General features: G+C 40.1%; 1 protein-coding gene across 3 annotated transcripts in view; it reads right to left on the bottom strand.

The window, feature by feature from the left end:
* Window positions 1-1,603: 1,603 nt before the first annotated feature.
* MCM8 (minichromosome maintenance 8 homologous recombination repair factor) overlaps window positions 1,604-27,467 on the bottom strand; it is a 44,843-nt gene continuing 18,979 nt past the window's right edge. For all 3 annotated transcript variants that reach the window (XM_049868797.1, XM_049868798.1, XM_049868799.1), the window contains exons 11-19: window positions 21,982-22,012; window positions 21,103-21,243; window positions 18,605-18,746; window positions 11,238-11,433; window positions 7,877-8,096; window positions 7,371-7,580; window positions 5,487-5,563; window positions 2,608-2,797; window positions 1,604-1,894 (exon numbers count right to left, since the gene is read on the bottom strand). In XM_049868797.1, coding sequence (XP_049724754.1) covers window positions 1,802-1,894; window positions 2,608-2,797; window positions 5,487-5,563; window positions 7,371-7,580; window positions 7,877-8,096; window positions 11,238-11,433; window positions 18,605-18,746; window positions 21,103-21,243; window positions 21,982-22,012 — 1,300 coding nt within the window. In that variant the 3' untranslated portion in view covers window positions 1,604-1,801. The remainder of the gene's footprint in view (window positions 1,895-2,607; window positions 2,798-5,486; window positions 5,564-7,370; window positions 7,581-7,876; window positions 8,097-11,237; window positions 11,434-18,604; window positions 18,747-21,102; window positions 21,244-21,981; window positions 22,013-27,467) is intronic.

The following is a 27,467-nucleotide window of genomic DNA, read 5'->3' as shown; positions in this document are numbered from 1 at the left end:
GCCAAAAGGAGCCCTGGTGGCACAGTGGTTAAAGAGATTGACTGCTAACCGAAAGGTCAGCAGTTCGAAACCACCAGCGGCTCTGTGGGAGAAAGAAGTGGCAGTCTGCTTCCACAGAGATTTACAGCTTTGGAAACCCTATGGGGTCACTATATGTTGAAACTGCCCCTATGGCAGTGTGTTTTTTGGTGGATTAGTGCAAGAAAAGTCTCAAGGCCTTTTCAATGATTTAAAAGCTGCATGTGCAACAAGTGAAGGTGATCGTGATGAAGAATTTGTTGCGAGTAGGGGTTGATTCAATCATTTCAAAGTGAGGGCAAATCTATATAACATTAAAGGGCAAGTAAGCTGTCCGTAAGTTGGGTGTTCCTAGCCTGGAGACTGCCTGTACTTCATCAATTTTTTGTCAGGATGCTGCTAGAAGATGGGCTCCACCAAAAAAAAAAAAAAAAGGAGGGAGTAAATCAAGGGAGAGGAAGGCACAGAGCTAGGAAATAGGGAAGAATAATGAGCAGTCCCAGGATGACAGCTGTGTAGGTCAGACTAGAGCAGGACAGAAAATCCCAGGGAAGACTACTTGATGTGTGTACGTGTTCTGAGGGGAGAGTTACACTTACCATGGAGCCTCAAGTCACATTAGTGGTAGATACGTAGAAAGCTACATAGTTGGAAAAAACAAGGCAATTATTAACTGTAGGGAAAAAAAAAGCTGTGCAAGAAAGGAAATGACTAATATTCAGTAGTCTTAATGATATAAAAGCTAAATATACATTTAACTAAAAATTATGGTATATAACTAAAGTGGGAAGAAATGAGGTATGTAAATATTTATGTGGAGGGGTTTAAGAGGACAACATTCTCAGTTTCTATAGTAGGAAGTTAATAGACAATGTTTAAACTGAAAATTCAAGAATAAGCAGTACTAGCATGTTTACGGAAACCCTGGGGGCGTAGTGGTTAAGAGCTATGGCTGCTAAGCAAGAGGTCTGCAGTTCAAATCCACCAGGTGCTCCTTGGAAACCCTATAGGGCAGTTCTACTCTGTCTTACAGGGTCGCTCTAAGTTGGAATTGACTCGACAGCAACTAGTATAACTGGGAGCATGTTCTGTAGAAAAAAAGGAGGTAAATAGGAGAACAGCTGAAACTGAGCAAAAATTAGGGTGTGGGAAGCATGGAACAGAGACCACTAGGCTTTAGGATAAACCATGCACAACTATTTAAAGTTCAAATACGTACACATTTTAACTAACTTAATATAGTTTTTTCTAAGTACACACCAAGCCAAGCCAAGCCCAGCCCAGTGCATGAGAGGTATCTAAATCTAAAATGTTAAGAAAATCTTCAGTAGCTAAGATGTTAACCTGAATACGTCAACAAAATATTTCCAGTTTTTACAACTGAATGTTGGTTTCAATTTATTTCTGAAAGGTAATCATATTTTTGTGTTGGAACTATTTACATATTAAAACGTAACTTTCTGAATGTTTACCCAAATGGACATTTGATATGCAAAACTGAAATATTTAAAAAAATGAAGACAGGTCAAACACATAACTATAAATAATTTATATCATTTACATAAAATAATGTACGTAATTTATTTTTAGCATTTTAGAGAAGTTGTAAAAAATTAACACATGACTTTATCATTTCTTAGAGTGGTTCATCATATCTAACATTTGTTGCTATGACATTATGTTTGCAATGTCATTTTCAAAGAACAGTATTTTTTTGCCTATTATTATCGAAATGGCTTAAATTGCTAATAAGCCCAAGAGGCCCTGACTTGGTAAAATCCTTTCACATAGTCTGAAGCTGGTAAACCTTCGGGCCTTTTTTCAAGAGGTAACCCTGGTCATTTAGTGATCCAACAAAGTTTTCAAAATCAACAACCTAGAAGAAAACATCAAAAGTTACCCCATTAGGTAATATGCCAGAATATGAGTTTTAGAATTAATCTCTCCAACGTAACACCCGTCAAGTTTCTTGGGAAGAAAGAATTATTCACACTTCTTTCAGAGAACACCACCTACATTTGAGCTTTGGATTCTATGCCAAGCTAATTAAAAACTGCAGTATGCAGAGTTTCATATTTGTTTTAGCTTAGCTTCAAGACAAAATTCAGACTAGTTTCTTAAATAAAGTGGGTAATTTTCCATATAAACTGATTTGTGTGTTTGAAGTGCTATTACACTGATTTTCATTAAAACTTGGAGCTAGGTAGAGCAGGTGGAATCATGTCCTTTAAAGAGATGAGGAAACAGGTTCAAAGTTGTTAAAGTGACTTGCCCACAAGAGATTACCAGAAAAGAATGGAGACTGAGCTCCGTTACAATGCTTCCCCCTAACTATCAAGAAGCTGAAAAACTTTTTGAAAAAAGGCAGGTATAAATCTTAATAAAAACTTTTTTAAAGACTCTGAGCAGCTAGCTGATTTCATAGTTTAAATGAACTAGCTTATATTATGAAATACTCCAAAGGAAATAAGCCTATCCTATTCTTTTAATCCAAACCGTATGATATTTAAAAGATCTACTATACATCAATAAGGACCTCCTGAAATTATTACAAAAAAGATTTATTAATAAGCTTCTAGTTTATCATACCTGAATATTTAGCTCTTTGGCAATCTGTCGAAGTTGATGAAATTGAAATAAATTATTGTAAGTTCTTTCAGCAATGTTGTTGAGAGCAGAAATAAATCTTTTTGCTGTTGACCTGTTGCTCATTCCAGAACCGTGCTGTGAGCGCTCAAAATCCAGGTTCCCAAATTCATCAGAGTAAGTTCCTAGCATGCTTAATGGGAAGGGGAGAAAAACAGTTACCCAATGTGGCACGGCTACAGAAAATTTTGTTCTGGGCCTCCAGGTTATAAGAAGAAAAAGCTGGAAGAAGCCATGAGGCTCACTTAGCAAAGCCTTAAACATGTATTTATTGAGTGGCTACTATGAAATTCACTATGTTATGGACTATTTAAGGATAAAGGCAAATAAATGCTATGAGACTCCTCAAACCCTAGTATTGAATCAGGTAAAATTGAAAATTGACAGTTCAAACTCATAGTGATGCCAAATCAACCAACAGGATATTTAGACATAGAAGGTAACTTGTCAGGGATTGTTTGAAAGGTCAGTAGGCATTAGTTGTCAATACCTTTACTCATTATGAGGCAATCGCTCTGGAACCAGCAATAAAGATTCTGACTCACAGGGACTCTATATGACAGAGTAGAACTGCTCCGTAGGGTTTCCACGGCTGTAATCTTTACGGAACAGACTGCCACATCTTTCTCCCTTGGAGCAGCTGGTGGGTTCAAAAGCCGACCTTTCAGTTAGTAGCTGAGCGCTTAACCACTGCACCCCCAGGGGTCTTTCCAATAAAGAATTAAGAGCTGTTAATTCGAGTCTTTAAAGCTTTCAAAGATAGCAAACATAATCTCAATATTGCAGACAAACTCTGACACGCTGAATTTTAAGAAGAAAAGTTCTTCCATCGGCTGCCTTACAGAGCAGGAAACAAGGAATTGCAAGCTAGTGCACAGACCTTCAGGAAGTAACATGGGTGCCCTTCTACCCACATGACATGCTTCTAGACACAGAAGAAGGAACAGAGAAGCCTCCAAGGATAGGCTGGAACCAGCCTGGGGATGAACAGACCACTAGGTAAAATCTATAAGGAAAGGGAGAAAAGGACTAGCCTAGAGCCCAAAGCTAACCAGAGCTAGTGGACAATTCAGATGGAGAGCACGGAGGATCAGACCCTAGAAATTAACCTGTTGGAAAGGGTAATTTTGGCAACTCCTGATCTGGGATGTGAGATTTTTAAAAAATTTCTGAAGCCTTCAGTTTGTGGTATGAGTCAGATGAAAAGGGGATCTGCTTAGGCTCATCTCAGTAATATTATCAAGGCTAGCACTATTGATCATAGTGTTGACTGAGTGCAGACGAATGTGTCAAACCATATTATTGTCACAGTATACAGCATCGCTGCACATGTCAGCACAATCCTTTTGGTGTTTCATACAGGAGACTGAGAAGCAGAGTGTAACTTGCCCTGGTGGCTCCAGATTGGGCTTGAAAGCCTGTGCTCTTCCAGCTATGTGACACCACTTTTACCAAGAGCCAAGGAGGAATAATCGGGCAAAGCCACCTGCTTCTGACCCCAAATAAGCCCCAGAATAGCAGCTGCTTGGGGGGGGGGGGCGGGAGGAGGGAGGAATCCATCTACCTTTGAAGAAATAAAAATTACTTAACAAAGTAAGATAACAAAATAATTTCATCTTTAAATTAATAAAGCTTTTGGCCTTGGAAAAGTAGACTCCTAATAGATTTATATTTTAATTGCTGGGAGGACATATTAAAAAGAGTTAACTGCTAAATTATGATGCTTCCACACAGCGGACTAGTATCCAGTTGTGAAAAAGAAGAAGAAGCTCTTTAGGCACAGATATGAAATGACAGCCAAGAAGCATTTTAAGTAAAAAAAAGCAAGGTATAAAAATACTGTGTATGGTACCCTACCATATGTCCACCAAGGGAGAAAAAGGATATATAGTTACATGTTTGCTTGTGATTTTTTTTTTACAACTAAAAACTCAACACAAAAAACTGATAGTATTTGTTGCCATGGCGGTAGGGAAAGAACTGAGTAGCTAAAAACAGTGTAGGGGGAAAATTTTTTCCCATAGTAAGTTTTTAAACTTTGGATTTTGAAGCATATGAATGTATTAACATATTCAAAGAACTGTTCTCCATAGGGTTTTCAACGGCTGATTTTTCAGAAGTACGATCCAAGGTGCCTCTGGGTGAACTCAAACCTCCAACCTTTAACCACCCAGGGATCCCACCCACATATGAAGTATCTTATGGAGCCCTGGTGGTGCAGTGTCTAAGAACTCGGCTGATAACCAAAAGGTGGGCAGTTCAAATCCACCAGCCACTCCTTGGAAACCCTATTGGGCAGTTCCATTCTGTCCTATAGGGTCGCTATGAGTTGGAATCCACTCAACAGCAATGGGTATGGCACATCTATACAATGGAATACTATGTAGCTATAAAAAAAGGAAGAAATCACTATGTCCTAATAGGGAAAGATCTCTAGATACATTATCAAGTTTTTAAAAAGGCCCAGAACAGTGTAAACAGTACGTTATTTATAAGAAACTAATAGGGCGGGGGGAGTATGGGTGGACAGGAAGGGTGGGGTGGTAAACAGGATTGGGAGCAAGTCTTTTCAAGGTACGTATTTTTCAATTGATTTTAGAATTACGTGAATATATTACCCATTCAAAAAAATAAAATTAAAAAAAAAGTAAAGATTATTTACACAGAAATATTTTTTGATCACAGGAAAATAAGTGAGCTATGAGTAAGAACTGAGTCGACAGCAATGAGTTTGGGTTTTGTTTTTTTTTTTTTAAGTGGGCTAAATAAAAATATTTTTGCTTGGTATTTCATCACAGCAGTATTTTAAAGTTTAATCTTACCTGTATTTCATAATTTCAACTATATCTTCAGCATCTTCTTTGGTTGCTTGCTCTCTCAACTCCAACCTTGCTCGTGCCTTCGAAAGAAAACATTTTCAGTTATGGCAGATAACAAAAGATAAATATACTTACTATCGTCTTAACAGGTATGGTATGTCTAAGCATATTTCATTTATTCATTTTACACAAAAACTGACTTTTGGAGGGGGGTTGTAATTTGAAAAAGAAATTTTTAAAAATCATCTGAAAATGTGAGCATGAAAATGATCACTTACTTAAAATATGAATTAAAATTACTTTTTATCCACTAACATGTCTTTCAGGATTCCTGGTGTCACAGTGGTTAAAGCGTTCATCTGCTAAGTGAAAGGTCGACAGTTTGAACCCACAGCCGCTCCGTGCGAGAAAGATGCAGCAGTCTGCTTCTAGAAAGACTTAGAGCCTAAGAAACCCTATGGAGCAGTTCTACCCTGTCCTTTAGGGTCACTATGAGTAGGGATTAACTCAGTGGCAATGGGTGGGTGGGAACATGTCTTTCTGAAAGTACTGATTTCAGAAAATTTGACTGTGAAATATGCTTGGTTTTTCCTTGCCTTTTATGTTCCGGAATGTATGCCAAACCAATTTGTTAAAATGACAAAGGGAAGTTATTCAAAATTTAGGAGCAAAAAGCCCAAACTTGGAACCCAATTAATTTTATTTAGCAGAGTTCGCTCAGCATTCCACAGCTGTGAAAAGATGATGTTGTTAGAAAAACAGGTGCTATTCTCATAGACCTCTCATGTACCAAATGAAATACTCAAAATAATTTACATGTTCATGGTCCCATATACTCAACTTTGGATCCCAGAATCCTTAGTTAACCCAACCACTCCTCAAACACTCCAGGAGTCTCATTTAAAAAAAAAAATAAGGTGCACAGCAAGTAGCTGGCCCCATGCCTAGAAAGTGGCTATACTTTGATCAATGTTACAGATGTAATTGATCCTCTTAAGAAACTATCATTAAAAAAAAAACTATTATCCAGTCATTTCTAATGTCTCTTAGTAGGAAAAAGGAGCCCTAGTGGCACAATGTTTAAGCACTTGGTTGCTAACCAAAAGGCTGGCAGTTTGAACCCACCAGCAGCTCTGAGGGAGAAAAGACCTGGTAATCTGCTCCCGTAAAGATTAATGCCTGGGAAACCCTATAGGGCAGTTCTACTCTGACATACAGGGTCCCTATTAGTCAGAATCAACTCAATAGTACACAACAACTTAGTAGGATAATGTAATGGATTGAATTGTGTCCCCCAAAACTATGTATCAACTTGGTTAGGCCATGATTCCCAGCATTCTGTGGTTGTCCTCTATTTTGTGATTGTAATTTTTTGTTAAAAGGATTAGGCGGGGATTGTAACACTACCCTAACCCAGGTCACATCCCTGATCCAAGTAAAGGGAGTTTCCCTGGGGTGTGGACTGCACCACCTTTTATCTCTCCAGAGATAAAAGGGAAAGGGAATCAAGCAAAGGGTTGGGGACCTCATACCACCAACAAAGCAGCACCAAGAGCAGAGTGCGTCCTTTGGACACAGGGTCTCTGCGCCTGAGAAGCTCCTTGACCAGGGGAAGACTCAGGACAAGGACCTTCCTCCAGAGCCAACGAGAGAGAAAGCCTTCCCCTGGAGCCGACACCTGAATTTGGACTTGTAGCCTACAAGACTGTAAGAAAATTAATTTCTCTTTGTTAAAACCATCCACTTGTGTTATTTCTGTTATGGCAGCACTAGATGACTAAGACATGAGAAATCAAGTCAATTACACAGAAGGTTGTTCAAAAGAGAAATCATACTGCCTCTTCTACCACCTCTGTTTAAGCCAAAAAAGCATAAGCTCAAACAAACCTCTGTCAGACGAATCAGAGATTCCAGCTGCCTGGTCGTTATTGGTGAGCTATTTAACCGCTGGCTCTGTTTCCGGAGCTCCAGGTAAAAATCCTGAAGAACTTGGGCAGCATCTGTGGATAACCTTGGATAGACATACTGCCGGGCGTAGCCAACGTATTTTCTCAACAGCTGGTGGGGAATGGGATCTATCGTTTCTCCAGGAACCACCTAAAGCATGCACGATACAGAGGCCCCAGATTACAAGGATACATAGCAAATAAAATATTCTTGCTAAGAGAACAGTTTATATAAATATAAAATTCTAAAAGAGCTGCCAAATAAACTAAACATTACAATTTTAGCTCTCAGTCTGTGTTTCAAACAAAGCTTACATAAACCCTACTATCATAATATAAAAGATCTGCTATTCAAGTTTATGTATTACTATTCTACCATAAGCAACACACTGAACTCTTGACATTCAGACAGAACTGAACCAAATGATTAAGGAGAAATATTTATACCTTTAGTCTTTCTGATAATGGCTTATCAGAAACCACTTCAAGCACAGAAGTATTTGAATCTTGGCTATTCATACGAGTTACTGTGGCACTGCTAACAGCTCTCTGCTTCCCAGCTCTTATTGCAATCACATGTTCAGAGAGTAAGTGATCATGATCCTCATTCGGGGTGTCTAACAGAATAAAGACCAAGTCAAATCTGGACAACAGGGCACTCCCCATTCTAAGAGGCATGAGAGAAAGAAAAAAAGATTGGAATCAAAACAAACAATAGAAAACTATACTCACGTTCCAAGTAGAGCCTAAAAAGAAACCAAGCTTTAGGTAAAACAAATAAATAGCTTTTGGATTCAATACACCTGCCCACTCCAGAGAGAACAGGCCACAGCCTCTTCAACACGTGTACACACCTCATATACCGCCCCTCGGAAGGTAGAGGCCGTGGCCCTCACACCAGCAAAGCCACTGAATCCTGCTGTATGTTCTATTACCACTACATGACATTTAGCTTCATCATGATTTAGGATCACTTAATTTTTAAGCTAGGATGCCAGATGGTGTGTCAGAGGCTATCTAGTCAAATAGCTCTCAATCTTTTATTTATATCTTTTGTCTCTAAAACAAGGAGTCTCTCAGAGTGCCTGCGTTCCATTTCAAAGCAAAAAGTCCACTATTTCCTAAAAGGGCATTGATATATCTGCTAGCCATTATAATAAAAATGTGTGTTCTAACAGGGGTGGGGGTCTGGGGACCACAGTTTCAGGAGACATCTAGGTCAATTGGCATAACAGAATGTATTAAGAAAACATTCTGCATCTCACTTTGGAGAGTGCTGTCTGGGGTCTTAAGCGCTAGCAAGCAGCCATCTAAGATGCATCAACTAGTCTCAATCCCCCTGGAGCAAAGGAGAATGAAGAACACCAAAGACACAAGGTAATTATGAGCCCAGGAGACAGAAAGGGCCACATAAATCAGAGGCCACATCAACCTGAGATCAGAAGAACTAGATGGTGCCCGGCTATGACCGATGACTGCCCTTACAGGGAACACAACAGAGAATCCCTGAGGGAGCAGGAGAAAATTTGGAAGCAGACCTCAAATTCTTGTAAAAAGACCAGACTTAATGGTCTGACAGACTAGAAGGACCCCGGAAGTCACAGTCCCCAGACCTTCTTTTAGCCCAAGACAGGAACCATTTCCAAAGCCAACGCTTCAGACAGAGGGACTGGACCGGACTATGAGATAGAAAATGATACTGGTAAGGAGTGAGCTTCTTGGCTCAAGTAGATACATGAGACTATGTGGGCAGCTCCTGTCTGGAGACAAGATGAGAAGGCAGAGGCGGATAGGAGCTGGCTGAATGGACATGGGGAATACAGGGTGGAGAGGAGTGTGCTGTCTCATTAGGGGTAGAACAACTAGGAGTACACAGCAAGGTGCATATAAACTTTTGTATGAGAGACTGATTTGATTTGTAAACTTTCACTTAAAGCACAATTAAAAAAAAAAAAATGCTGTGTTCTACTTCGTCATTACAATGGTACCAGTAAAACCCAGAGTCGAAGTCCCCGGATCCCTGTTCAATAGATATTTCTAACATAGCATTTTGTCATTTTACCATGAAAAACTACTAAATATATTTGACTTTTTGGTTGTGGTGGTACAGAAATAACCAGAATCTCAAAGTACAATTACATATTTTACTATGCATCATAGGCTTTCTATATAAAATTACAGATTACTAAACATCGGGAAATCAGTTTTTTTCCCCACTAGACTTAATATTCTGGTTTTTAATTTGAGGCATTCCTTTATTTTTTTCTCAATTTTGCATCACTTGAATCTATTTTACCCTTCCCATATATTTCTGTCCAACTTGTACAGAACAAATTAGAAGACAAAGCATGCATGTGTAGATATAAACATTGTTTTTGAAAAAAGTGGGCTCATACCACATTTACAAGTCTGTATGTGCTCTTTTCACTTAGAAGTAAAGCACAGACATCTTCCCCTATCAATATATACAAATGTACTTATTCTTGTAGCTGCTGCTTTCGCCTGCAGTCTACTAGAGTTAAACCACTCTCCCTACTGGTGGGGATTTTAAGTTACTCCACATTTTTGATAGTTGTGAATTGAATTGTGTCTCTCTTCCAAAAGTTATGCTGAAGTCCTAGCCCCTGTACCTGTAAATATAAACCTGTTTGGAAATCGGGGTTTTCATTTGCTATGTTAATGAGGTCATACCAGCATAATAAAAAAAAAAAAAAACCAAACCCGTTGCTGCCAAGTAGATTCTGACTCGTAGCAACCCTGTACCATAAGGTAGGTTCTAAATATAATCCCCTCTGAGTGTGTGGCGTAGTGGTTAAGTGCTATGGCTGCTAACCAAGAGGTCAGCAGTTTGAATTCACCAGGCGCTCCTTGGAAACTCTATGGGGCAGTTCTACTCTGTCCTGTAGGGTCGCTATGAGTCACAATCGACTCGACGGCAGCGGGTTGGTTTGTTTTTTTTTTTGGAGTGGCGTTTTATAAAAACAGCAAACGGAGAGACACACAGGGGGAAGAGATCACATGCAGAACCATCTACAAGCTAAGGAACACTAAGGAACACCCAGGGCTATCAACAAGGAAGGACCCTCCTCTAGAGCTGTTGCCTTAATCTGCAGCCTCCACAGCTGTGAGACGAAAAATTCTTGTTCTTTAAAGCCACCCACTTGTGTATTTCCTTACAGCAGCACTAGGTAACTAAGACAGCAGTGATGAACAAATGCTGCAGTACCCACTGTATAAATATATCTTTGTGCTCTTTGTGACTATAACTAGGATTCCTAAAAACAGAGTGGCTGAAAAAAGGAATGTACATTTAAAATTGTGATAACCCACTGCAATTGAGTAGATTTTCAACTCATAGTGACCGTAGAGGACATAGTAAAGCTGCCCCATAGGGTTTCCAGGGCTGTAAATCTTTGCGGAAGCAGACTGTCTTATTTTTCTCCATGGAGCAGCTGGTGGGTTCGAACCGCTGACCTTTCAGTTAGCAGTCAAGCACTTAACCACTGTGCAACCAGGGTTCCGTATTAAAATTGTGATAAAAACCTCAAGTTGTCGTTAAACATATTAAACAGTACACGTGAGAGCCCATGTCTCCACCCCTTTGCCAACAATGATTAATAATATTTAGAATGCTTGTCAATCCGATAGGTATCAATGGTATTTCATTGTTTTAATTCATAGTGTTTAAGCATGTTTTTGTATATTTAATAGATACTTGCAACTTCTGTGAACTGCCCATCTATGTCTTTTTCTTATTGATTTATAGGGATGCAATATATTAAAGGTATAAATATTTGAAGAGACTTACTTTAAATTCTCAGAAACTGTTTTGGCTTTATTGTAATGTCCTCCAACAGGATTTGCAGCAGCAATAATGGAAGTTCTTGCAGGGAGGCTACAAACCACTCCAGCCTTAGCAAGACTAATACTTTGCTGTTCCATGGCTTCTAACAAGGCTTGATGTTGATTTCCCATCTTATCAAATTCATCTATTCCACAAATACCTACAATCACAGTAAAGTATACAAACAAAAAATTTTCCTTTGGTCAATTTCCAAATTTCAGAAAATGGAAACTGTCCCATAATAAAGGATTATTTCCATTTGTCTCCAGCAGTTAAAATCATAAAATGCCATGCCAAAATCAAAATTCACTGCTGTTAAGTTGATTCCAACTCACAGAGATACTATAGGACAGAGTGGAACTGCCCAAAACAGGGTTCCCCAGGCAGTAAATCTTTATGGAAGCAACTGCCATGTCTTTTATCCATGGAGTCGCTGGTGGGTTCAAACTACCAACCTGAATTACTGCTTGTAATAAAATGTTTTATTTAACAAATTTTTATGTTTATTCATTCAGCATTTCCATGGGCAAGGCACTATATTGTGAATCTATTGCCATCAAGTCCTTTCCAACTCAAAGTGACCCTATAGGGCAGGGGAGAACCGTCTCCTAGGGTTTCCAAGGCTCTAATCTTTACGGAAGCAGATGGCCACATCTTTTTCCCACACAGTATGTTGTGATGGTTACAAAAATGAATAAGATATGACAGTGACCCTCAAAAAGTTAGTCTCAAATTCCAACAGATGAGGTAAGGTAAATACACATCCAAGATAGCATATTTCAAAAATTATAAGAGATATGCAGAATTATGTAAGATGGATTATGGAGGAGGGTGGTTAAAGGAGGAAGCAGCATCTGAAAAAGTTTCAAGAAAAAGGTGCTGTTTGAGCTGGGTCTTTTGGGGACAATGGTTTCGGGAAGAAATGCACGGGCTCTACAGTCAGGAGGTGGTAATACCCACACGCCTACAAGGAAGAACGGTTAATAGGACTCTTATCCAAATTTATGTACCAACCGCAAATGCAAAAGATAAAGAAACTGAAGATTTGCACCAACTTCTGCAGTCTGAAACTGATTAAACATGCAATCAAGATGCACTGCTAATATGGCCCTAGTGATAACAAATGACACATGACAGAATTTGGCAAGACCTACAACTTATTTATTCCAAGTACCTCTTTTCAACAACATAAATGGCAACTATACATGTGGATCTCACCAGATGGAATACACAGCAATCAAGTTACCTACATCTGTGGAAAGAGATGATGGAAAAGTTCAAAATCGTCAGTCAGAACGAGGCCAGGAGCTGACTGCGCAATAGACCATCAATTGCTCATATACAAGTTCAACTTGAAGCTGAAGAAAATTAAAACAAGTCTGAGAGAGCCAAAATATGACCCTGAGCATATCCCACCTGAATTCAGAGACTATCTTGAGAACAGATTTCACGCACTGAACAGTGATGACTGAAGACCAGATGAGCTATGGAGTGACATCAAGGACATCATAAATGAAGAAAGCAAAAAGTCGTTACAAAGATAAGACCAAAATGGATGTCAGAAGAGACTCGGAACCTTGCTCTTGAATGTAGAGCTGCTAAAGTGAATAGAAGAAATGATGAAGTAAAAGAGATGAACAGAAGATTTCAAAAGGTGGCTCAGGAAGACAAAGTATTACAATGAAATATGCAAACACCTGGAGTTAGAAAGCCAAAAGGGAAGAACAGGTTTGGTGCATCTCAAGCTGAAAGAACTGAAGAAAAAATTCAAGCCTGGAGTTGCAATAGTGAAGGCTCAGTGAGGCCAGTGTCACTGGAGAAGAAGGAACAAGGGGCAAGTAGCAGATGATGAGGCAAGAGAGATGTGACGAAGGGCCAGAATGTAAATGGTCTGGGCCCTTATCAAGACTGAGGCTTTTACTCTGAGTAAGACAGGGGTCACTGCAAAGTTTTGAGCAGCAAAACATGATTTAAGTTTTTCATGGGATTACTCTGCTGTTACAGACAGGAGGGGGAAAGAGTGGTCACAGGCATGACAATTAGGAGACCATAGTAATAAACAACTCCAGAGATGATGGTAGATTGGATGACGGTAGTAGAAGTGGGGAAGTCGTTAGATACTGGATATATTTTAAAGGTAAGCCCAAACAAGACTTGCTGACAGACCGGATGTGGGGTAGGAGAAAAAGTCAAAGATAACACCATGTTCTCTGACCTGAGCAAATAGAAGGATGGAGTTATTTACTGAGGTGGGGAAGACTGCAAAAACAACAAGTTCAAGACGAAGACTGGGATTTTGGTTCTGGACATGTTAAGTTTGGAAAGCGTAGCAGACATCTAAGTAGAGGTACTACGCAGGCAGTAAAAAATATGTGCCTGGAGTTCAGGGAAGAAGTACCGTATTTTTATGCAAATAACATGCATGTTATATGTTTTTTGCCAACCACTATGCCACAACAGTTTTAATTTTTTTTTTTTTTGCGGTGTTTTAAAGGGATATGATTTTTTTTCATTTAATTTTTTTTAAAAATAATCTTTTTTGTGCTTTAAGTTTACACATCAAGTCAGTCTCTCATACAAAAACCCATATACACCTTGCTACACACTCCCAATTACTCTCCCCCTATATTAATGAGACAGCCTGCTTTCTCCCTCCACTCTCTCTTTTCGTGTCCTTTTCACCAGCTTCAGTTTTACTTAATTTTATCATTTCTGTAAGTTGTATGTGTGGGCTCATTATTTATGTGGGAGCATTATTTGTGAAAAAATACAGTAAAACAGTCTGGTGTAGCTGTTGGCAAAAAAATGTGTACTGCATGTGTTATCTGCGTAAAAATAACAGTACAGGCTGGGGCTATAAATTTTGGAATTTTGAGCATATAGGAAGGTAAGGCCATGAGACTGGATAAGATCACCAATAAGGCAGGCAGACCTAGAAGACAAAAGGTTCAAAAACTATGCACCTTGAGGTACCAATCAGTTAAGAGATTAAGGAGATGAAGAACCAGTAAAAACTCAGAATGATGAAGTTATCTAGTGACTGAAGTTAAAAAGAAAACCAAAATGGTGTGGAGTCTAGGAAACCAAGGAAAGAAAGTGTTTCACTGTTTACTGTGACCAAGAGGGATTAAGAAATGTGGAGGTAACTTGCAAATGAGAATGAATAAGTGATCTTAATTTGACTAGAAAATCTGAAAAGTGCCTGATACAGGCATAAGGACATGTTTTTGTAATAGGGTTAAGGCATCACAAAGTGAAACTTAGGTAGCAAATCCCAACGTGGATATCCCTTCCAACTGGAAATCTTTATAAACTATCAAATCCCCCCTCCCAAAAAAACCTGATGAAATGGGTTAAAATACAGCAAAAGTATGAATTCTAAACTACTACTAAAATCCTACCAAAGTTGCTAATCTAAACTCTCAAGGAAAAGTCCTCTGAGTGCTAAGAGTAACATTCACCTCCTTTACAGTTTCACGGTATCTAGGCCTACACTACGGAAAATAATCGTAACACATTCAAAAAGTATTGACTGCATTCCTCTGTGCTAGGCCATGGGAATAGGGCAGTAAACACGATAACCAAATCACACCCCACAGGGAGCTTAACATAAAGCTTTAGAACAAGTGATCACAAATGTGATGTTGTTGTCAGGTGCCGTCCAGTTGGTTCCAACTCAGAGTGACCCATGCACAACAGAAAGAAACATTGCCCGGTCCTGCCCCATCCTTACAATCGTTGTTATGCTTGAGCTCACTGTTGCAGCCACTGTGTCAATCCACCTCGTTGAGGGTCTTCCTCTTTTCCACTGACCCTGTACTCTGCCAAGCATGATGTCCTTCTCCAGGGACTGATCCCTCCTGACAACATGTCCAAAGTGTATAAGACACAGTCTCTCCATCCTTGCCCCTAAGGAGCATTCTGGCCACACTTCTTCCAAGACGGATTTGTTCATTCTTTTGGCAGTCCATGGTATGTTCAATATTCTTTGCCAATGGCACAATTCAAAGGCATCAATTCTTCTTCAGTCTTCCTTATTCATTGTCCAGCTTTCACATGCATATGATGCAACTGAAAATACCATGGCTTGGGTCAGGCGCACCTTAGTCTTCAGGGTGACATCTTTGCTCTTCAACACTCTGAAGAGGTCCTTTGCAGCAGATTTACCCAATGCAATGAGTCTTTTGATTTCTTGACTGCTGCTTCCATGACTGTTGATTGTGAATTCAAGTAAAATGAAATCCTTGACAAATTCAATCTTTTCTCCATTTATCATGACGTTGCTCACTGGTCCAGCCGTGAGGATTTTTGTTTTCTTTATGTTGAAGTGTAATCCATACTGAAGGCTGTGGTCTTTGATCTTCATTAGTAAGTGCTTCAAGTCCTCTTCACTTTCAGCAAGCAAGGTCGTGTCATCTGCAAAACGCAGGTTGTTAATGAGTCTTCCTCCAATCCTGATTCCCGGTTCTTCTTCATGTAGTCCAGCTTCTCGTATTATTTGTTCAGCATACAGATTAAATAGGTATGGTGAAAGAATACAACCTTGATGCATACCTTTCCTGACTTTAAACCAATCAATATCCCCTTGTTCTGTCTGAACAACTATCTCTTGATCTATGTAAAGGTTCCTCATGAGCACAATGAAGTGTTCTGGAATTCCCATTCTTCGCAGTGTTATCCATAGTTTGTTATGACCCACAGAGTCAAATGCCTTTGCATAGTTAATAAAACATAGGTAAACATCCTTCTGATATTCTCTGCTTTCAGCCAGGATCCATCTGACAACAGCAATGATATCCCTGGTTCCACATCCTCTTCTGAAACCAGCCTGAATTTCTGGGAGTTCCCTGTCGATACACTGCTACAACCGTTTTTGAATGATCTTCAGCAAAATTTTGCTTCCGTGTGATATTAATGATATTTTTCTATAATTTCCACATTCAGTTGGATCACCTTTCTTGGGAATAGGCATAAATACGTATCTCTTCCAGTCAGTTGATCAGGAAGCTGTCTTCCATATTTCTTGGCACAGACAAGTGAGCACCTCCAGCGCTGCATCTGTTTGTTGAAACATCTCAATTGATACTCCATCAATTCCTGGAGCCTTGTTTTTTGCCAAGGCAGCTTGGACTTCTTCTTTCAGTACCATCGGTTCCTGATCATATGCCACCTCTTGAAATGGTTGAATATCGACTAATTCTTTTTGATATAATGACTCTGTGTATTCCTTCCATCTTCTTTTGATGCTTCCCATGTCGTTTAATATTTTCCCCATAGAATCCTTCACTACTGCAACTCGAGGCTTGAATTTTTTCTTCAGTTCTTTCAGCTTGAGAAATGCGGAGGGTGTTCTTCCCTTTTGGTTTTCCATCTCCAGCTCTTTGCACATGTCATTACAATACTTTACTTTGTCTTCTCGAGAGGCCCTTTGAAATCTTCTGTTCAGTTCTTTTACTTCATCAATTCTTCCTTTTGCTTTAGCTGCTTGACGCTCAACAGCAAGTTTCAGGGTCTCCTCTGATATCCATCTTGGTCTTTTCCTTCTTTCCTGTCTTTTCAGTGATCTCTTGCTTTCTTCATGGATGATGTCCCTGATGTCATTCCACAACTTGTCTGGTCTTCGGTCAAATCCATTCTTGAGATGGTCTCTAAATTCAGGTGGGATATACTCAAGGTCATATTTTGGCTCTCGTGGACTTGCTCTGAATTTCTTCAGTTTCGGCTTGAACTTGCATATGAGCAATTGATGGTCTGTTCCACAGTCGGCCCCTGGCCTTGTTCTGACTGATATTGAGCTTTTCCATCATCTCTTTCCACAGATGTAGTCAATTTGATTTCTGTGTGTTCCATCTGGCAAGGTCCATGTGCATAGTCACCATTTATGTTGGTGAAGGAAGGTATTTGTGATGAAGAAGTGGTTGGTCTTGCAAAATTCTATCATTCAATCTTCGGCATTGTTTCTGTCACCAAGGCCATATTTTCCAACTACTGATCCTTCTTCTTTGTTTCCAACTTTCACATTCCAATCACCAGTAATTATCAATGCACCTTGATTGCATGTTCAATCAATTTCAGACTGTAGCAGCTGATAAAAATCTTCTATTTCTTCATCTTTGGCCCTAGCGGTTGGTGCATAAACTTGAATAATAGTCATATTAACTGGTCTTCCTTGTAGGCGTGTGGATATTGTCCTATTACTGACAGTGCTGTACTTCAGGATAGATCTTGAAAGGTTCTCTTTGATGATGAATACAACACCATTCATCTTCAAGCTGTCATTCCCAGAATAGCAGACTATATGATTGTCCGATTCAAAATGGCCTATACCAGTCCATTTCAACTCACTAATGCCTAGGATATCGAAGTTCGGGCAATCCATTTCATTTTTGATAATTTCCAATTTTCCTAGATTCATACTTCATACATTCCAGGTTCTGATTATTAATGGATGTTTGCAGCTGTTTCTTCTCATTTTAAGTCGTGCCACATCAGCAAATGAAGGCCCCGAAAGCTTGTCTCCATTCACATCACTAAGGTCAACTCTACTTTGGGGAGGCAGCTCTTCCCCAGTCATCTTTTGAGTGTCTTCCAACCTGGGGGGCTCACCTTCCAGCACTATATCAGACAATGTTCCTCTGCTATTCATAAGGTTTTCACTGGCTAATGCTTTTCAGAAGTAGACTGCCGGGTGCTCCTTCCTAGTCTGTCTTAGTCTGGAAGGTCAGCTGAAATCTGTCCTCCATGGGTGACCCTGCTGGTACCTGAATACCAGTGGCATAGCTTCCAGCATCACAGCAACACACAAGCCTCCACAGTACGACAAACTGACAAACTGATAGGTGGTGTGAAATGAGAAGTGTAGGAACCTATACTTTCTTACCTAATTAATTTTTATGTATAATTGTATCTGCTGTAGGTTTCGGAAATGAATGATATTAAGCACCAGTTTCAATTCTGCAGTATAAATATGATAGCAGTGTGCTTCCAGTTATCATTCCTAAACAAACAAAAAAAAAAACCCAAACCTTCTGCTGTCAAGTCAATTCCAACTCAGAGCAACCCTACAGGAAGGACAGGGTAGAACTGCCCCATAGGGTTTCCAAGGAGCAGCTGGTAGATTCCAACTGCTGACCATTTGGTTAGCAGCCAAGCTCTTAACCACTGTACCATCAGGGCTCCTGATAGTCATTGCCAACTCACTGGTTAGGACAGTGCTGTCCAGATGCCTCCTGAATCAAATGTAAAGAAATGAAGTGAAAAGGAGAGGACTTTATACAACAACAAAAAAGTCTCAGAATCATACATTATTATTGTTCCCCTTGGTCTCTCACCTTGATCACCAAGTACTAGAGCACCAGCTTCCAGAGTAAAATCGCCGGTGGAACTGTCTTTTGAAAGGGTTACAGTCAGACCAGAGGTGGTAGTGGTATTACCACAAACATATACGCCACGTGGAGCAATGTTGCACACTGCCTTAAAAAAACAAAGTTTAAGAGAATCATCCAGAGTAAAAAGGAAATAACAGCTAAAAGTAACTGCTCAACAAACATTAGCTACATGACAGGTATTGCTCTAAGGGCTTTACTGTAATCTTACACCACTGTTACGAGGGAGGCATCGGCACATCCCCATTTATCAGTGTGGAAACTGAGGCCCATGGAGAGTTCAAACAGAAAAACATTAAGCATCCATTTTATTTTCTAAGGCTCCAATCTTCTTTAAACAAAGAATACAATGACTCAGTAATATAGATAATCAGATACACTGGGAGTAAACCAGACCTCCATTTGTAATACACCAATTAAAAAGCTACACACACACACACACACAATGCTACAAAAGACAGAAAATAAAGCTGCGACAATTCAGATCCTCACATCCACATTTTCCTGCATATTATGCATATTCTCTTTTCACTTTCATCATCAACTGTTTTACCCTGTAACTGTATACTCTCTGCCTCAGTGTTGTTAGGCTTGTGAGCAAAGGTTTAGTTAGAACAGAATTTAAATTAAGGGGAAGAAGAAGAATTAAAAAAAAAAAGGTAGACCCAAGTGACCAAAAGCAACAATATGTGGATGAAATGTCAGATCAGGAACAGAAATGAAGGCCGGCTCCACACAGGAATACAACGTGACTCTGACACAAAGGACGGTGAGTTTGTGATATGATTCGTAAAAGCGAAGCAGTTCTCAGTCCTGGCTGGACATCAGAATCGCCTGTGGAGGGTTATGGGCCTTCAGACACTAGGGCCCTAACCTGGAGCCTTTAACTCAGTTGGCCTGGGGCAGGCCAAAGGAGCCCTGGTGGTGCAGTGGTTAGAGCACTCGGCTGCCAACCAAAAGGTCAGTGGTTCGAACCCACCAGCCACTCCATGGGAGAAAGATGTGGCAGTCTACTTCCATAAAGCTTTTACAGCCTTGACAACCGATGACTGCCCTGACAAGGAACACAACAAAGAACCCCTGAGGGAGCAGGAGAGCAGTGGGATGCAGAGCCCAAATTCTCATCAGACCAGACCTAATGGTCTGATTGAGACTGGACGGACCCCGGTGGTCATGGCCCCCAGACCTTCTATTGGCCCAGGACAGGAACCATTCCCAAAGCCAAATTTTCAGACATGGATTGGACTGGACAATGGGTTGGAGAGGGATGCTGGTGAGGAGTGAGCTTCTTGGATCAGGTGGACACTTGAGACTATGTTGGCATCTCCTGCCTGGAGGGCAGATGAGAGGGTGGAGGGGGTTAGAAGCTGGTGAAATGGACATAAAAAGAGAGAGTGGAGAGAGAGAGTGGGCTGTCTCATTAAGGGGAGAGTAATTGAGTGTGTAGCAAGGTGTATATGGGTTTTTGTGTGAGAGACTGACTTGATTTGTAAACTTTCACTTAAAGCACAATAAAAACTATTAAAAAAAAGAAAAGATTTAGAGCCTTGGAAACCCTACGGGGGCACTATGAGTCGGAATCAACTCAACGGCAGTGAGTTTGGTTCGGATTTGGGGGCAGGCTACAGTATTATCAAAGAGCTCCAAAGATGACTGTGATGTGCAATCAGGGTTCATAAGTCCTGAAGGATGATTCAGCAGCCACCAGGACTACAAGGGCCAGGGAGTGCCTGGTCTGGATGGTCATATTTTTCAACAAGGGGCAGAGGGGCAATGTGTATTCTTAGAACTGACATTGAAGCTGGTTTACCCGGAGCTGTCACTCTGAAGAAACCACACATATTCCAACAAGCAGCACCTTTTGGGGCCATGATAAGCCCAGTAGGGGACAACCACCAAACTCTGAACGGCAGACGCAGAATCTTCTTGTGGACCAACAACTGACCGGTCACATGAGTTGCCTTGCTTTGGTCTCAGAGAGAAGCAGCAAAGGTAGATAAGGACAGGGCTCTGGCAGACCCTACCTAATGCCCAACACAGTGTATAGCTGTGGAAAGGGAGACTGGGGCGACTCTGTTTTTACTTCCTTCAACTATTCTGTTCATAGGTGAGATCATGCTGCAACAATAAAGACTAGCAAAGCAAGGCTACATACAAATAAGGGGGAGGGGGAAATAGGGATTAAGAAAATGGTTAACATATCACAATAGTTGGTGTCTCAACATACCAGCATGCCTTGCTGTGACTGGCAGACTGACTCAGTTTGAAAATATGGGCAGATACGAGTTAGATAATAATACTCACATAGACCCCAATTCACTCATACCACCAGACAAACTATATCTTCTGGAACATGAATACTACATGCTTTGAGAAAATTCTCTTGTGAATTACTCATGCATTTTATAATCAAAATGTCAAATATTAAATGACTGATTTCCTACTTGTAGCATTTGACTCTTTCCCAAGCCTGGATCTCCAACAACAAGGATGTGTGGGTCTCCTCGAATTGGAATTCTGTTTTTGTCATCTGCGTATTTCTGGCTTCCTCCAAAGAGTGCTAATGCCAAACCTGCTTTGACAAGCTTGAGTGTGAAAAAAAAGTGAAAAAATATAAAGATGACTCAAAAGGGGTACTCCTCCTATGTTTACAAAATTTATTCGTTTGAGGCTTTTATTTTCTTGAAGCATGAGTGAACTTTCTTATTTGAAGTCTAAAAATACAAACTTAAATAATATAAACAATTAATAAACAAAAATTAGAGAGCAAATTAAAATCAGAGAGGCATCATACAAGTCATTGAGTTGAGACCTACCTTGTAAGGCATAAATCCACTTCAAATAAATGAGAAATTTTTTAGCTTCTGCTTTAATACTGTCAATGTCCAGGGTAACTCTAAAGGAAGCCCACTGCTATTTAATTGGTAGGCAGTTTTTATTACAAAGGAGTCTCTGGGTGATCTAAAGGGTTAATGTACTCGGCACTAACTGAAAGGCTGGAGGTTTGAATCCACCCAGAGGTGCCATGAAAGAAAGGCTTAGTGATCTATTTATGAAAAACCAGCCCCTGAAAACCCCGTGGAGCACAGTGTTCCTGTGACGTGCACAAGGTCGTCATGAGTCAACTCCGCGGCAACTGGTTTGGGGCTTTTTTTTAATTCCAAGGGGCTGTAGTTTGTCTCCCACGTCACTCACTTATAGAGAACAAAGATTCATATTAAAATATGAATAACTGGCCAAAAGAAATTAGCTATTATTGTAAAGCTTTTACATGTTATTTTTGTCAATGTTATTTTTGAGTAAAGATGAAATAGAACACTTACTTCATGACCAAAAATGACAGGACACAGCGAGCTGAAAAATAGATATAACCTATTAAAAATAAAAAATCAAACTCCAACTTAAACTTCACTGATCCCTTATAGTATCTAAACCTGATTAACTTGCTTTATTTAGATTCAAAAAAGAAAAAAATTGTCTCTCCTCAAAAACCCGAGAAAATTTATTCTAACAGTAAATTTCACAAAATTCTTAGTCTAGAAAGGGAATAATGCTTTAAAAACTGTACCTTTATAATAGAGACAGGATACTTGTAAAGCATTTTAGAGTAACCAAATACACTTTTGACCTTTTCAGATCTGTTAAAATGTATCATAATTATAGCCTTTCGTTTTAAGATTTTAATATATTTTACTGAATACACATCTTCAGATCTGCAAGGCCAAGCCAATGAAAGGAGACTAAAGTGTGAACTGAGTACATATTTTTAAATGGGATCAAATTTCATCTTTTCAGTTCAATTCAAAGAGTTAGAATACATAAAACCACCTATGAATATAAAGAAATGCATTTACATTGATCAGTTATACAAACAAGGAACAAACAAAAATGTACAGGGTGGAAGAGACATAATCAGGAATGATACGCAAATTACGATTCCTTTCTAACATCTGTAAACTCCAGCAGAGACTGCTGGTGTCCCTCCCATATCCCTTTGACACTACTGTTTAGCACGTTCCTGCATAATCACTGCTGGCTTCCTACTAAGCACCTGCCTGTTTGCCTAAGGGCTTTAGGTGGCAAGAGAAGCATCATCAGCGGGCAGGCTGCGCAGGCCAGAAGTGCTGGGGTGTTTAATACCCCTGGGAGCAGACCTAAAGTGAGGGCCTTAAAACCAAAAAAAAAAAAAAAACCTAACCTGTGGCCATCGAGTCAATTCTGACTCATATTGACCCTACAGGACAGAGTAGAACTGCCCCAGCTTCCAAGGAGCACCTGGTGGATTTGAAATGATGACTTTTTGATAGTAGCCATAGTTCTTAACCACTACACCACCAGATGGAAAAAATACTAAGGCTAATTCTAGTCTAGTGTCCTAGAGGCCTCAGGGCAATTAGAGCCCCAGTGCTAGTGGTAACCTGGTCTCATTAAGGCACCATACGCTGACCGCCTTTCCTTCTCTGTCTCATTTCTCCAATTCCCTACCATGCTTCCAGGGATCACCTCCCAAATAAACTTGTTGTTAGGTGCCATCAAGTCAGTTCCAACTCATAGTGACCCTGTGTACTACAGAATAAAACACTGCCCAGTTCTGTGCCATTCTTACAATTGCTGCTATGTTTGAGTCCATTGTTGATGTCATCTCATTATGGGTCTTCCTCATTTTTGCTGACCTTCTGCTTTACCAAGCATGATGTCCTTCTCCAGAGACTGGTCCCTCCTGATAACATGTCCAAAGTAGTGGGCTGAAGTCTCGCCATCCTCACTTCTAAGGAGTACTCTGGCTATACTTCTTCCAAGACAGATTTGTTCATTCTCCTGGCAGTCCATGGTATAGTCAATATTCCTCACCAAAACCATAATTGAAATGCATCAATTCTTCTGTGGTCTTCCTTATTCACTGTCCAACTTTCACATGTATGACGTGATTGAAAATACCATGGCTTGGGTCAGGAGCACCTTAGTCATCAAGGTGACATCTTTGTTTTTCAACACTTTAAAGAGGTCTTTTGCAGCAGATTTGCCCAATGCAATGCGTCATCTGATTTCTTGACGGTGCTTCCATGGATGGTGATTGTGAATGCAATCCTTCACAATTTCCATATTTTCTTTGTTTATCATGATGTTGTGTATTGGTCCAGTTACGCGTATTTTGTTTTTTATTTTGAGGTGTAATCCATACTGAAGGCTGTAGTTTTGATCTTCATCAGTAAGTGCTACAAGTCCTCTTTGCTTTAGCAAACGAGGTTGTCAACAGCATACCACAGGCTGTTAATGAGTCTTCCTCCAATCCTGATGCTGTGTTGTTCTTCATACAGTCCACCTTCTTGCATTATTTGCTCAGTATACAGACTGAATAAGTACAGTGAAAGGATACAACACTGATGCACACATTTCCTGATTTTAAACCACGCAATATCCCCTTGTTCTATTTGAACGACTGTCTCTTGGTCTATGTACAGGTCCTGCATTAGTACAATTAAGTGTCCTGGAATACCCATTCTTCGCAATCTTATTCATAATTTGTTATGATCCACACAGTTGAATACCTTTGCATAGTCAATAAAGCTCAGGCAAACATCTTCTAGGTATTCTCTGCTTTCAGCCAAGATCCATCTGACATCAGCCATGATATGCCTCATTTCATGTCCTCTTCTGAATCTGGCTTGAATTTCTGGCAGTTCCCTATTGATATATTGCTGCAACCATTTTTTAAGTACCTTCAGGAAAATTTTACTTGCGTGTGATATTAATATTGTTTGATAATTTCCACATTCTGTTGGATCACTTTTGTTTGGAATGGGTGTCTCTTCCAGTTGGTTGGCCAGGCAGTTGTCTTCCAAATTTCCTGACATAAGCATGAGCGCAAATAAACTACTCACACCCAAATCAACGATTCAGTCTGTGCTTCAGAGGGATCCCAAACTAAAACAGAACCTACCACGGTCTTCTCCTTTTTCTTTTCGAGGTCCTCCGGTGTTAATTCAGCATGGATCGGCAAACTTTCTCTTCAAGGGCCAGAAAGTAAATACTATTGGCTTTACAGGCCATTAAGTCTCAAACACAGCCATTCAACTTGTAGTGTGAAAAGTAATCACAGACAACATATAAGTGAATGGGTGGAGCTGCGTTCTAATAAAACTTTATAAAATAGGCAGCCCACCTAGTTTGCCAATGCCTACTGAATTAACAAATGGAAAACCATGAAATATCTAGCTTCAATGTTGAATGTAGAACTAAAAGTGGAAAGAAAACTATGGAAAGAAAACCCATGTTTTTCACATTAATTTATTTTCTGTAAATTGGTGGTATGAACCCACCCAGCAGCACTACGTAAGAAAAGCCTGGCAATCTGCTTCCATAAAGATGACAGCCAAGAGAACCACATGGAACAGTACTACTCTGTAACACACAGGGTCAGTATGAGTTGGAATCAACTTGGTGACAACCAAGAAAACAACAAAGGCACCAACCAAAGAGGTGTTCTGAACCTCAACCAGGTTATTCCTCGGTCACCTGCTCACAGATCACACCCCCACCTTGGCCAGGAGCATCCCTTCTCCTTGGGTGGATTTGAATGGCTATCAATTATGAGGGAAATCTCTGAAAGTTAGGGACAAAGAATCCTTGAAGAACTCTACAGGTACTTTATTCAGTTGGCTAATTAACATATTAAAGGCAGAAAGAAAAAATTGTCACAATCCTTTTAGGGCCCAAAGCCTAATCCTAACAGAAAAGCAAGGCAAGATCAATTTTTCTAATACATTTCAAAACCTCAGTTGTTCAGCTCCCAATTTGGGGACATGTGTCATCTGATATCACCCATTTCCCCCTTCTTTTTCAAATTATTAAAAAAAAAAAAAAATTATCAAAATAACAGCACCATTTGGAGTGCGCTAATCATGTTAAGCCTCCACAGTATAACAAACTGACAGACTAGTGGTGTTTTCAATCACTTCCTACGCACATGAAAGCTGGACAATGAATAAGGAAGACGGAAAAAGAATTGATGCCTGTGAACTGTGGTGCTGGCAAAGCATATGGAATATTCCATGGACTGCCAAAAGAACGAACAAATCTGTTTAGGAAGAAGTACAACCAAAGCGGGAACGGTGAGACTTTATCTCACATCTCATGTACTTTGGACATGTTTTTAGGAGGAACCAGTCCTTGGAGAAGGACATCTGCTTGGTAAAGCATAGAGTTAGCAAAAAAGAGGAAGGTAAGTGGAAACTCTGGTGAAGGGAAAGACAGTACAGAATACTGGGGAAGCCAGCACAACCTGTACAAGGCAAGGTCATGGTAGGTCCACAGACACATCCAAATTCCCTGAGGGACTGAACTGCTGGGCTGAGGGCTGTGGGGACCATGATCTCAGGGAACATCTAGCTCAACTGGCATAACAGAGTTTATAATGAATATGTTCTACATTCCACCTTGGTGAGTTGTGTCTGGGGTCTTAAAAGCCTGTGAGCGGCCATCTAAGATACTCCACTGGTCCCACCCCTTTGGGAGCAAGGAAGAATGAAGAAAACTAAAGATACAAGGGAAAGTTTAGTCCAAAGGACTAACAGACCATATCTACCATGGCCTCCACCAGACTGAGTCTAGCAAAACCAGATGGTGCTTGGCTACCACCACTGACTGCTCTGACGGGGATCACAATAGAGGGTCCCGGACAGAGCTGAAGAAAAATGTAAAACAAAATTCTAATTGAAAAAAAAAGAGCAGACTTGCTGGCCTGTCAGAGAGTGGAGAAACCCTGAGGTTATGGCCCCCGGACACCCTTTCAGTTCAGTAATGAGGTCACTCCTGAGGTTCACCCTTCAACCAAAGATTGAACAGGCCCATGGAACAAAGAAAGTCTGAAGGGGCATACCAGCCCTGGGGCAGGGGCTGGAAGGCAAGAGGGAACAGGAAAGCTGGTAATAGGGAACTCAGGATTGAGAAGGGAGACTGTTGACATGTCGTGGGGTTGTTAACCAATGTCATAGAATAATGTGTGTACTAACTGACGAGAAACTAGTTTGTTTTGTAAACCTTCATCTAAAGTACTATAAAAAAAAAAGAGAGAAAAACTCTCAGTGAGATGGATTGACACAGTGGCTGTTACAATGGGCTCAAACATAACAACTATGAGGATGGCACAGGGCTGGATAGTGTTTTGTTCTGTTGTACACAGGGTCACTACGAGTCGGAAGCAACTTGACGGCACCTAACAACAACAATTATGTTAAGTAAAAAGGAGCTCTGATGGCATAGTGGTTAAGCACTCGACTGCTAACCAAAAAGTTGGTGGATGGATCCTACCAACCTCTCTGAGGAGGCAAGATACGACAGTCCGCTTCTGTAAAGATTTACAGCCTTGGAAACCCTGTGGGGCAGTTCTATCCATCCTATAGGGCTGCTATCAGTCAGAATCCACTGGATCCCATCGAAGGTGTTTTTTGGGTTTTTTTAGTGTAATTACGTTAAGTACTTTATAAAATCTCATTTAATCCTCAGAATAACCCTCTGAGGTAGGTATTATTTCCATTTTAAGATGATATAATAGGGAGAAGTAACAAGCCCAGTATCACACTGGAAGTATATGGCAGAAGCAGATTGTGATTTAGACTTGTCTGCAAAGCTCTTAACCACTAAAGCGAAAGAAATGCCTCTTTATTTTGCTTCTTTCTTCTCTACTACAAGGCAGTAACATGGAAATTAAGTTTATGAATATTTATTGACTGTAAGAGACTCCTATTTAAATCTCTTTCTTGCTTTTTTTAAAATTAAACAAAAAACCTCCTACATATAACTAACTGAA

This window comes from Elephas maximus, chromosome 25 (genome assembly GCF_024166365.1).
Source record: "Elephas maximus indicus isolate mEleMax1 chromosome 25, mEleMax1 primary haplotype, whole genome shotgun sequence".
In the NCBI taxonomy this organism is placed as follows: domain Eukaryota; kingdom Metazoa; phylum Chordata; class Mammalia; order Proboscidea; family Elephantidae; genus Elephas; species Elephas maximus.
This window is presented reverse-complemented; position numbering and strand designations above follow the sequence as displayed.